The following is a 13,260-nucleotide window of genomic DNA, read 5'->3' as shown; positions in this document are numbered from 1 at the left end:
TTAGCCGAAGTTGTGGCCTAGTTTTTGCCAGGCCTCATGCAGAAGCTGAATAGTCATGCAATGTAGAGAAGCTAACGTGCTGAACAGACCCTGAACTGCTTGTGTTAATAAAGTCTGCTTAGCTAGAATCTTCTGCAATTAACCGATGGACAGGAGATGATGGAACTAGAATATGTATCCAAATCAGTGTAAAGCAGACGAGATGTACTTTCCCAGGACTCGAGCAATAGAGACACTGACTGGAGAAGAAGATGCAACATTTTCTATACCTGATGAGCCGGATGATGAGGACATTGTACAACCAATCGACACCTTGAGAACGGGGTAATATTAGAATTCATAGATTTGTAAAATAAATGTTATTGGGTAGGGGAATAACTGGTGATCAACTGACCAATTAGGAATTAGGGGATGAACTGGGTGACTTTAATATAATGTGACAAAAGAAGAAAACTTCAGAGAACTGATGGGGAGATGTTGGAGGCAGATGATCGGGGAGAGACCTTTTACTGAAATTGATACTAGATTCTGTCATTGGGCTCATGCTCTTGAGAGCCTGATGCGTTGCTGATCGATTGATAAGACGAAGACGGACTTTGTTGCTGATCCATACCGTGGATAGGTAGCTATGACAGTGTGACTGATTGACTTTTTGTGCCTTTTCATTCTAGGTACCAACTGCCTGTTTTATAGTTTTTCTCCTAGGTAGATGTTTTTCCAAATTCATGTTCCAAATTGTTTTTGCATGAAGTCCCACATGCTAATGCTGATCAGGGCTAGGTAGGGTTCCTATTCTGAGACGCTGACATATATGGTGACAAATGATCGATGGACTGATTTTCTGAACTGTGCTATTCATGCTATCATATACATCATTATTGGCTTATGTTGAGGCGTTAGAACCCATGTTTTCTCAAGTTCTGATTAGATTATGTTATTGGTGGTCACTAATGAATTAACACTGAAGATGTTTGAATAAAGTTTGAATTAACCTCATGAATTACTATTGTAACCAATAAGGAAATAAAATTGATTAAAAATATAATTGAGTTGTGGTTATTCATGAAATGTTGACGTTAATGATTGATGATTAATGTTTTTCTTAATGGTGACCAATTTGTGTATTAATTATTGATGCACATTGGTTACATCATAGCTAGGATACTCCGTGCGCATCAAAAGGTTCATCGACCTATACACGTCCCCTTGTAAGTTTACTTACTAAGGACCAGGCGCGCTAACAATCTCAATCAAGGGAATGTACGGAATTCAGTACAGCCAAGTAGAAGTCCATGCAGCACGCTAAGCGAATATATGGCCTTGCAGTTCAGCTGCGTGGGCTATACAATACTGAAAGGCTGCTTCCCCCAAGATGGTGCCGCCCAACGTGACAAGATCTGATGGGAAAACCTGTTCCCACATTGACTACACTGTCTTCAATGCCAAAATGTACCCTCTTGTAGAGTCTTTTTTCATCTCTCCATGGGCTGAGAGTGACCACAGTCAGCAGGTCATTATGTTGTTGTTTACTTGCCAGCTCACCCTCGGACACAGGGGGACGTGCATGGAGAACCTCAAGCACCTTAAATGGAATGGGCCAGTTAGTAGTGCAGTTATGGCCACATTCAAAGAGTCCTTAGCTGTAAATCACCCTCGTAATGCCTCTCTGACTATGGGTTGGACAAATTGTATCCCCCGGCTGCTAAAAAAAATTCCTTGACCAATCTTTAAGCCAGCACAGTTTAGCGGCAGCTCTACATCAGTCATGATCAAGGACCACAAAAGAATACATAATAAAGTCCTGAGGCGAGTTAAGTGGGTCCCAGGCGATAAGGAACTATTTAACTAATTCATATGGGCCCAGAAAGCTTACAGACGGGTGGCTTTTGCCAAGAAGAGTGAACAGTTTGGGCTCTTCTAAGCCAAGCTCCTCTGGCCCAGCAAAACTCTCAACTCAAAGGGCTTTTGGGCTTTGCTGAATTGGCAAAAAAAATAGCCAAAGGGGGCCTGGGCTGCGCTAACATATCGGAAGCAGAGTGGGCTTCCTTTTTAACTAAGCATTTACTGGCTACAGAAGGAAGTCAGTCGTAAGGGCAATAATGTGAAAACAATTGTCCACTACTGCCCCAAGACTCGGGGATTGGGATCTGGCTTCCCTTACATCTGGCATAGAGCACGTTATAATGAAAGGAAGAGCAGATGGGACCTTTGGACCCAATGGCCTACCACAGGCACTTTATAAAAATGTAATTCCTTTTTGGGCCAGGTACTTCACTTGGCTCTTTGACCATTGCCTGAGGGCTCCATTGATAACTGATTAATGGTGTGGTGCCATAATACAATCAATCAATAAAGTGGGCTTCAGAGATGATCCAAATAACTACAGGTTAATAGCTCTCCTGCATAATGAGGCGAAATATTATGCAAGCTTGCTCCTGGAAGACTTACGGCTTTGGGTAGAACAAGAACGGCTAGTCCCCTTTAATCAAACAGGGTTTACAGCAAAATCAGGTACCCTATCCATTTTAATGGCTATAACTCTCCTGATGGATCAAGTAAAAGCTTCAAAATCTCTGACGCATTGCTGCTTTGTTGATTTCAGGGCAGCATATGACCAAGTTCCAAGGGGAGCCATGTGGTCTAAACTACAGAATTGGGGAATTCCTCTGAAGCTTCTGGCTGCCATAATTCAGCCACATACATACAAATTGATATGGATCAAACTAGGGGAGGGCACACACTTGTCCGGGAAAATTTGACGTCTCGAGGAGTAAAGGAGGGGTGCATTTTAGCACCACTGTGGTTTAATTTGTTCTTAGTGACCTACAGCAGCTACTGACGCCACCATCTGCCATCCTCCAAAAATAGGTGGTGTCCGTATCAGCAGTTTAATGTATGCAGATGATCTCGTCTTATTCAGTTATTCTAGAGTGGGGCTGCAACGCTTACTTGACCAGCTGTATATATACACAGTCATCACTAACCTAGAGGTAAATCAGAAGAAGATGAAGGTTGCAACATTTGGTAGGAAACAATATAGAGGTGGAGGCTGGCACTACAATTGTAACAAAATCACAGCAGATCGATCTTATAAATAATTAGGAGTTTACCTTGACGCTCGAGGCTGTTTCACGAAGCAAAGGAAAAAGGTCGAAGGAAAAGCCCTGACTCCTGGTGACGCTGTCAAAATCATTAACGCTACTAATGGGTCCAAGCCTTGTGCCATTGTTAAAAGGTTTGAAGGCTAAGATCACTCCTTCATTATCCTACGGCAGGTAAATCCTACTAGGCCTGGACAATAGCTTGCTAAATAAACTGGTTATAAAAATCTATAAGCAAGTGTTGCGCCTATCGAGGTTCTCATCTGGTGCCCAGATTAGGCTTCAGTTTGGCTTACCAGACCAACGGGCTGCCTGCGCCGGTGCCTATCTTAATCTGTGCCACAAACTACAATGGGCCCGTACTGGCAGCCTAGAGGCCCTTCTATGGTCTGAAATTAGCAGTAGCAGCGTCAGCAAAGCACATAGTCAGTTCCTTGAAGAATCAAAGCAATTGCTGGATGCAAGTGATGTTTTGATGAGTGACTTCTGTCAACCCAACTTCAAAATGAGTATCAAAAAACGTACCCCCCCTTTGGACATTTATTCAGACAGAGCTTTACTTGCAAAACGTAGCAATGCTTGGGCAGTTACCAGCCAGCACCCCCAGCATCATACCTTTCTTGTACATATTTCCACAATTTGAAGGCAAGATTTATGGACCTTAGGTTAGGGGAGTGGCCATTTCTGAAAGATTTAGCGAGTTGGCATTGTCCAAGTGAGGATATAGCATGCAGGGGCTGTGGCAGCTGAGAAGAATCCTTCGAACACATTGTATGCCTCTGCCCAGCATTACTGAATGAATGCAAGACCAGACTGCAGGGGGAGTGGAATAGACTGGGAGTACATACGTGATGGCAGGCAGTCATTGCCTTTTTAAACTCTGACAACACAGCCTTTAATATTTTGCTGATGAAATTTGTTCTCACTACATCTTCTAAGTTCAGTCGGCTAGAGGCTAGGCCGGTGTCCTGACAGCCTTGTGTTAACTATTTGCCAATCATCTGTTAAGAGCGTTTGCACAGTTCCTCTGCCATTGGAACATTCTTACATAATTTGATCAAGAGATTCTGTCCTACATTTAGGGTTGGGTGAAGTAACTCAGAAGAAATTTACCCCCAGGGAAACTCTCTTGCTGCTCCTGATGTATAAATGACTGGTTTGGTGTGGTACTAGCACTTTATCAATCCACTTCTGTACTATCTCTTGTGTTATAATTTGTGACTGATTCTGTGGCAGCCAGCCGAGTACACCCCCAAGGTTATGTAAATGATTCAGTGTGTAGAATGGCTGCCCAATGACTAAAACCTTTATTACATTGTTAGGCGCTGCACTAGTACTTTATCAGGCCATTTCACTACTACCTTTTGAGTGTTAATTTTGTGACTAACTCTGTTGCAACCAATCGAGTGGGCCCCTGAAGTCAATCTAAGTGGCTCTGTCTGCAGAATGGCTGCCCCAAGGATTAAAACTTCTGTTATTTTGTTTGATGTTTCACTAGTGCGTTTTAAAACCATTGCACTGTTTCCTCTTGATTGATAATCTGTGACCAACTTTGCTACAGCCAGCCGAACAGGTCCTTTGAGGTTAATCCTAGTGAACCTGAGTGTAGAATGGATGCCCCAAGGAATTACATTTCTAATATATTGTTAGGTTGCTACTTTGAGGGAAAACTGTCTATTTTACTGTTTACTGCACTAATCATTTGATAAATTTGTAGTTATTGTTGTCTTTTTATTTCTGCAATGTGTTTTTAGTGTATGCTTCATGGTCAGTTAAGCGTGTACTCATTTTTTGTCTTACTGTTGGATCCCTTCTTTTATTGGGGATAGATACGCTTAACGCTGTGTTGTGTTAAGCGTGCCTCACTAATTGTAATGGTTTTAAATAATTATAAAGATTATTATTATTGTTGTTCCCCCTATTCTTGTGAAAATGGCTATTTCGTAGTAATTTCTGATCGCTAGTTGGCATGTACTGGAATCATTGACTCACATACATATATCAGTAGTAGTCTGGGTATTTTCAAACAAAGGCATGTATCTGAGAAATTGTGTAGACCTGAAGCTCTACTCAGAATACCCATCAGCCTAAGAGTTCAAACGAATTGCTTGTTTTGAATGACAATTACTATACAGGATTTATTTTTATTTTTAAATGTTCTCTTTTTTTTATAAATAATGATTTTATCACGAATAATGCATACACTGCATTCCTTATAATAATGTAACTATGACTCTTAAATTCTAAGCCTTTTTAATCTCATGTTTTTCATTCTTCCAGTACCTACGTTCCTACTCCTAACGTGCAACAGTATTTGTGCTGCTTGTTGCTACATATGAGCTTTCCATCTTTAATTTTGGATGAAGCATGACACAAAGGGTGCGGGGGGTGGACTTTTCATTAGAGGGATTCTTATTTGTGCATATCGTTGAAGTTACATAATTAGTTGATTCATGTTTTGCGGTACCTTTTGTGTTGTGTGAAATGAGGAGACAAAGTATTAGCAAGTCTTGTTTCCTCTCTCTCCTCTGTTTATGCTATGATTGGAATTGATCACCCAGGCCTAAATAAATGTGAGCTTTTGCAATTTGTTCCAAAACATCCTGATATTTCAATTTTATAAAGCATCAGGAACCTACCACCTTTTGTGATCTTCATTTAGTTTAATTGACTTTAATCTTATTTTTTTGCCATTTCTTTCTGATGTTCGGAATAGCTTTGTCTGCTCAGGGCAATAATATAAAGACAGAGAGAAAATAAGATTCTTCCGCTGTATTTTTAAAGGCTGGTGGAAGCCTTGTACTGTAAACTAAACTAGCATCATCTTAAATGATCTGAGAAATGGTGTAACAACCTCTGTCTTCTCCAAAGTTACAATTTCAGACACATTATGGCCCATCTTAAAAGCCCTTTCAAGTATGCAATACTTTACTGTGTCCAATTATATGTAACATTTTTGGGCGATTAACTCTACTTAAAATAAATAAATAAATAAATTACTATCCCAAACCAATTTAGATTGCAACGTTGCACCATACTTTATGTTCTCATCGCTGTTTCACTCCCACTAAATGGTAAGTAGTCAAAGTCTAAAGTTATATAATCAGTTGTAAAACTACAAGATTGGACATCTCTGTTTTTCTTACCTTTGACACCCCCACTTACTCTGTACTTTACAGGACAGCATTTCTTTCAGAATGTAATTCTCAGCCGTAATATACACCTCTTGTTAATAAATGTATTGAAGTCACCAACAACTATCCCCTGAATATCTTGAATGCACTGTTTCTTCCATGATTTCCGTAAATACTTTGTTTAGACGGCCCCAGAAGGATAGACACATTAAAAAAGGAAATATTCATATCCCTCTCCCCAGTTTCTATTGAAAATTTGGTCTTTGCCCTATGTTTTTTCAATACATCTTTTTATTGACATTTTAATGTTGTACCTGATGGTAGAAATAGAAAGCAAGCATCAGGTGCATGTAAAGCAGCACATTCAAGGAAATCAAATATACAAATGGTTACGTGCAAAGGAGCCACAACAGTGAAGTGTAGGGTAAAGAAGGTCAATCAAATGAGCATTCTGGGAGGAGCTTTCTTATTAATCTGATCTAATGAAGAGTGTTCTTGTCACAGTTCCCAGATTTTCTGGTGTCTCTGAAGACAGCCATGTTCCTCGAGACTGGGGTTTTCAGGGAACATGTTCATAGTCATTCCTCTGAGCCACCTGTTCAATGTGTGGGAAATATTGTGTATGTAATGCTGGGCAGTGTCCCTCTCGGCTAGCGGCAGCCTGATGTTCACAAAGGCCTTCACGTAATGGTTGGTAAGTATGGTGCTTCAGCTTAGCGCTAGAACCTCTTTCGGTTTGTCCCCTCAAAGCACCCAGGGGAAGTACTTCTCAGTCTTAGCCAGGCAGGTAAGATGGCAGGCAACTGTACACGTTTGGACTGTCTTTTTTAATAAACATAGTTTCCACTGTAATAGCTGTGATTTCAGGTGGCGATGTGAAGAAGTGACGACCTATATTAAATTACCTTCTAAGATGGCTGGCTATTCTAATTTCTTAAAGTGTTTTTTGAATAACGCTTGCTCAGTTGTTAAGCATAAATATGAGCTAAGAGATTTTTTTTAGAGGCACATGCCCCTCATCTAATGTTTGTTATGGAAACCTGGGCCGACAAAGCCTCCTACCCAGATTTCGTAGCAGCGCTTCCTTCTGGTTATGTTTTTTATTGATTAGATCGCATGGGAAAGAGGGGAGGCAGCATTGCTATAGTCCATTCTAAAGTATTTGAAGTGTCTTGTAAACCTTTGACTTTAGAAGATTGTGAAGCGTTGTAATTTAATTGTTTATTAAACCATCAGGAATAGTTTCATGCAGCTCCTGTTTATAGACATCCAGGCCAGAAGACAAAATTCTTCCAGTCTTTGTCAACTGGAAGTGTCCAGTACCCAAATTACTCTGTTAGGGGATTTCAGTTATCATCTTGAAGATAATTAGAATAAAGAATCTCTGTCATTAGTGGAGACCCTGGGCTGTTTAAGTTTGAATCAATTGGTCAAGATGGCCACACATAAAGTTGCCCATATTTTAGATGGAATTTTCACTAACTACCCCAAGCTGAACATGGAATCTGTCCTCCCCATTATATGGTCAGATCATAGTGCAGTACATTTTAAAGTTGACCTGATGCGCTCTAGCTCCAAGGAACCTTCTAAGAAAATGACTAAAAGTTACAGGGCTTGGAATAAAGTAAACAATGCAGATTTAGAAGACCGTCGGGTCCTACACCGGGTTTAACAGAGGATGTTAATTCCTCGACAAGACTATAAAACAATTTGTTATTGGTAGCAGTGTCTAAGGCATTACCTGAGAGATGCGCAGAGTCTTTCAGAAAAACGCTGACACCCCACCCTGGTACTCGCTTTTGCTAAGACAATTTAAGCAAAAATGCCATAAGCAGGAGAAATTATGGAGGCTAAACTTTAATGAGGAAGAAAGAACTAAGTATAAGAGTATGATTCAGGACTATAAAAGACCAAAAGTGGATGAGAAAACTAGGACCTATTTTGAAAAATTTAGTCAGGCAGCCAGTTCGACAAGAGAACTCTTTAGAACTGTTCAGTTCCTAACCAAGCCTGACCTTATGTCAGACTCTATCCCCATGCAGTTCTTCTGTGATAAGTTAGCACACCACTTTAAAGAAAAAGTGGAATCAGTATTCGATTCCATGAGATCCTTACCAGAACAAACTGCTAAGCTTACTACCTTGGTATCTGAGAGTCAGCGCTATGTCCCTTCCCATCTCTTACAGAAAATCAGGTGTCAGAGTTGATTGTGCGTACTAAGTCTGGTGCTCCCTCAGATACGATTCCATTAAAGGTGCTACATAAGGTCGTTAAGAACTTTACTTCAGTAGTTACGTTATGTTATGGAAATTTATAGAGCGCATAGCTACCCTGAGGCCTCCCAGCGTTTGAGACAGAAATCTTCAACAATTAAACAGAGCGAACAGATGTTAGTACAGCCAAGTTTTTAATACCTGCCAAAATGATAGTTCTTGGCTAGTTTGCCGAAGAGAAAGAGTAGTGACTGCTTTATTTAACAAAATTATAGAGCAAGGCGTTTTTCCCAAGGACTGGAATATAACCAAAGTTTTCCCACTGATAAAAAAAAAAAAATGCTACTCGATTCCAAGCTGCAAAGTAACTACCAGCATACAGGGATGTGGAATTCCTATCGCCCGACGCCCGGGACATCTTGTTTGGGGTCAAGGGCAACAAGTTTTTATGTTTACTTTGTCCTTGGGACAAGTAGGCCCAACCCTCTGCAGCACAAACCCTTTTGCTGCCAGTTTATAGATAGTTGAACTCTCTGCAGTTGAGGTAATGTGTTTCCAAAAGTTAATGCTGTTCGAACTTGTATTTATGGTTCATTATTTGAAAGCCTTCATTATTAGGATGAGTGCTGTAAATAAATGTTTTAAGGTCACACTTCACTACTGACGTTGGTTCCAGTACAAAAAACAAAAAACGTGTACACACGTTTGAAAAGTTTAGGCTATGAGGCTAAGCATAATGCTCCCAGAATGCTCTCTGATTAGATGCAAATGTTTGCAGAAGCTTGTAAGCAAGAGAGAAGAGTCTTTGCTTTTAAAATAAAATGTTCAGAAAAAATGCAAGTAGGGAAAAAGTTTCGCTATCATGAAATTTTAGGTGCTATTTCTTTGAAGTGTCATTTAGTAAAATGTGTTGATGCATGCTAGTATTTCCAAAAAATATTTCTAATGGAATATAAGTGTAACCATTTTCAACACGATTATGAGAAGCATGAAAATAAACAAACACTGAAAAAAGTCAACTGATCCGACATGTTTTTAGAAGTCTTTTAGTTTCATCAATGCGTGTCTTGTTTTGACATGGCTTTTGTAACACTTTATTGTTGTGGGAGCTACCAGGCCCTCAACATTGTAACAAACACTTTAGCATGGGTAAATACGCATGTGTAGATTTGCTCATGTGAAAATCTATTGAGCATTTGCTAGTTAATTTTCCCTCCAGCCACTTTCTTCCCAACCCTGGAAGAAGTTCTAATTCTACCAGTGTCAGGAGTAAATTTCCAACCTTTCTTATTATGGGAAAATATTAGAGAGAAGCTGGTGAAAATCTTTAAAACATGCAGGTTAGTAGGTTTGCAGACTCAAAGGCATTCCAGCCCTGGAACTATTGCTTACTGCTTCCTCCAGCCCCAGTATGCAGATCTGCAGAAAGGTGGCAAAATAAGGAAATTGCTACAGTAGGGATTGAAACTGCAAGTATTCAAGAACTACTATGGTAGTAGCCCTGGCATAATCAGAGAGGCTATTATCAGAGCTCTTACATAATGAGACTGCTGCCATAATTTGTCGCCACACTACATGGCACCAGAGGGACAAGTAGATCTTTTTACAGGACAAGTAGATTTGAGAAGCAACCAGTCCCCTGGACAAGTAGATATTTCAATAAATTCCACACCCCTGAGCATATTTCGAGCATCTGAAGGAGCCCCTTGCAGGATCACTGATGGCCATCTAGGAAGCATGGCCCTTTTGTTTTGGAGTACAACAGTCTTCAAAGACTGTTGCCTGCTCCACGCTGATCCTCCAGCAGGCACTAATAAAGTTAATACTAAAGCTGCACAATTAGACTAGGGTGTAGCACTACTTATAGAGTACTTTAAAGAGCATTTCTCTACCTTGAGGACATTGAACTAAATTATTGTGGCTCTACGCCATGTGCTGTCACTGCTGGTCTTTCAGAGCGATCTCCAGTTCCTTCTGTCATTGTCTCCGAAACAGCTGCCTCTATTTGGTTACTGATTTCATTAAAACGGTGCTAGTGATGTGGTTGCCTCCTCTAATCTGGGGTTGCATGACCAAGTGTTGCCCTTCTTTAACATTTTATTATCCTTTTTTTAACTAGAAAGTGCTATAGTTTAAAGGAAGTTGTTTTCAGATTACCTTAACACAGTATGGAATATATTGACTGAGTGTAGATTTAGAGACATCTTAATAGATTTAGGGGAATATGTACAAAAGCATTTTTGTGGTTGGGACCCGCCTTATTTTGAGGAATTAGGCCGTTTTGGACCGCAGAAATGCTTTTTCTTTTGTACAAAACACAAATTGCGATTCAGTAACGTGTTACAGATTCGCAATTTGTGTTTAGCAATTCAGTATTTGAAAGAGGTGTGTTTAGGGCATCCCTTCCAAATACTAAATTACAGTGCTAGGTATGAATGTTTTGCAACCTAATAATGGTCTTAAAACATTAATTTTTTACCAACATCTCAAGGGTGGTGATAACTATTTGCAAATGTGAAGAGTCTCCACTGGACCACTTCCTCTTTGTGAATGTTGAAGTCGATATTTTTTAAGAGAAGGCAGTGTGGTCTTGGGGGTGGGGGGGGTCACTGCCTGCTCCTAAAAAATTAAACCTAATGTGTAATTGTATCTTTTGATATGCATCCCGTTTTCCTTTAAAGAAAATATGCTGCATTTTTTTTTTTTTTATGATTGTTTTTTTTAAAAGCATTCACAGCCATGGTGGTCTGCTGACCCCAACAGACCACCATCCCTGTCATAGCTGTAGGTACCAATGGGTCGCAAATTGCAACCAACCTCATTATTATTCATGATATAGGTCTATATACGACCCCATGAGGAATTGCTATATGAAGTTTGTAAGTTTTCTTACAATAGAAATTTCAATTTTGCAGTCGTGATTCTGTAAAAATCACAATTAGGAAATCACAGTTCCTATTTTTGTACATATGGCCCTTAATTCATTTAATTTTATTGAGCTTTGTGTGATGACCTAGATGAAAAAAAGCAGTTTTTCTTTTTTGTGATGTCATCACCTTCATCTTGAATCATTTCACATGATTCACTGATTAGGCAACACTGTTGACTAAATCCCAGTTTAAATTAGTAATGATCACAGTGCCTTCCCAAGGAAACTGTAGAATCCCTGGTGCTTAAGGTAGATAAAGGATTAATGGGTCGTTATTAACAAAGTCTAAGCTAAAAACAATTTGAAGCCTTCTGTTTTTTTGAATCAATAACAAACTTGAGTATGTCTAGTGGTTTACTTATTTTTTCCATTTGTTTGTGATAATACACTTACTGTTTTACACTGTAGCACACAGTAAATGTTTACTATCTAAAAAGTGTATTGCGTCATGTTGCGGTTTTTGTGTGTTTTCACAGTTATTACACTATGAATCTTCCTGTAGGTAATTTCACTCCTGGCTGCTTTACTTCACAAAAAAGGCACCCGTGAGGATATTGAGAACAACATGCCAGAGTTTCTGCTTAGGACAATGAAAAGACAATCTTCACCAGTAACCCCAAAAAAGGTAAACACATACATATTATTTTGTTTCATGTAGTTCTCATTTGTACTTGAGCACAATTAATGTCAAATATGTTTTATCAAATGTTAAATATCCATTAATAAAGGCTGGGATTTACTAAGCTAATGGAAGAGGCAATCTTTTCCATATGCCTACAGTCTTTTTTTTTTTTTTTTAAGAACATATTGTTGCAATAGTCTTTAGGTACGAATTACTTTAAAATATATTTGGTCAGAGCAAGGGTTACATGCAAAGTTCATAATCCCATATTAACTGATTTCATTTACGTTTACTCAATGCTACCCAGTTAGTTTCACTTTATAAAATTGCTTACAAACATAAGTAGGCAATGGACTATGTAAAAGGAACCCATATTTCTGCCACATTTTTTGCATTTTTCTTACTGGTAGTCCATTTTCCTATTTTGTTTTTGGTTTCTGCCTACTTTCAGTTTGTGGTGGGACCAGATGTGAAATCTATGGGTGATCCTGGAAAGCGATAGATATCTGAAAATTAGACAACATTCTGAATTCAGCAAGGGGTGATTTATGTAGACTGCCTATGGTTTTCCTCAAAAAAACAATAGTTGAAAATAAGTAGGTAAAATAGCAATTGGTAGGCATTTATAATCTGCTGTTGTTTGTCCCAATGAATAATTATATTTGTGGTATTTGAATTATTGAAGTTGATCATTTCATGTTTAATCATAATGTCATCACACAGAAATTCTAGAAGGTTGACCGTTATGTGTTTTGTTCTCTTCTTAAAAGAACATCACCCACTGAAGTGAAAATGGCTGACGGGGAATTATGCCACTCATTGTTGATCATTTATCTGAAAGGCTTCGATTAGCTGCTGAATTATCTTATAAAACTGTGCATAAGGAGCTAAGAGTTAGAGATGACCTTCAAGCCAAGCTCCAACAAGAGCAGACATAATTGCGCACCCACCTTAATAGAAGGCTTCTAGGAGGTAGTTGGCCTTCACTGGCTGTCTGGCAGACTGATTTACTGGATGTACTTAACACCCCCCCTTGTAAACTGGTCTAACATTTTGTGATCCTAGTCAAATATTTTAGTTTACAGAGTTGCCTTTTTCTTCATTGTCACATATGAGTGCACCTTTAAATATGTGAGCTCAGCATTTCTGCTGTACAAAAACTTCTTCGTTTGATTAAGTAGACTAAATGTTTGCTCCAAGTATCAAGAGATTCAAGCCCTCATATAGGGATCACTTGATCCATTACTTGCCTCTTAGTTTG

General features: G+C 39.2%; 1 protein-coding gene across 4 annotated transcripts in view; it reads left to right on the top strand.

Moving 5' to 3' along the window:
- The window catches only part of ERCC6L2 (ERCC excision repair 6 like 2), a 1,058,011-nt gene that overhangs the window by 89,023 nt on the left and 955,728 nt on the right, over positions 1-13,260 (top strand). For all 4 annotated transcript variants that reach the window (XM_069227916.1, XM_069227908.1, XM_069227899.1 and 1 more), the window contains exon 4: positions 11,880-12,002. In XM_069227916.1, the coding sequence (XP_069084017.1) occupies positions 11,880-12,002 (123 nt within the window). The remainder of the gene's footprint in view (positions 1-11,879; positions 12,003-13,260) is intronic.

The sequence above is a fragment of the Pleurodeles waltl genome, chromosome 1_1, assembly GCF_031143425.1.
Source record: "Pleurodeles waltl isolate 20211129_DDA chromosome 1_1, aPleWal1.hap1.20221129, whole genome shotgun sequence".
NCBI lineage: Eukaryota > Metazoa > Chordata > Amphibia > Caudata > Salamandridae > Pleurodeles > Pleurodeles waltl.
The sequence above is the reverse complement of the archived record's forward strand: the minus strand, read 5'-3'. Positions and strand labels throughout refer to the sequence as shown.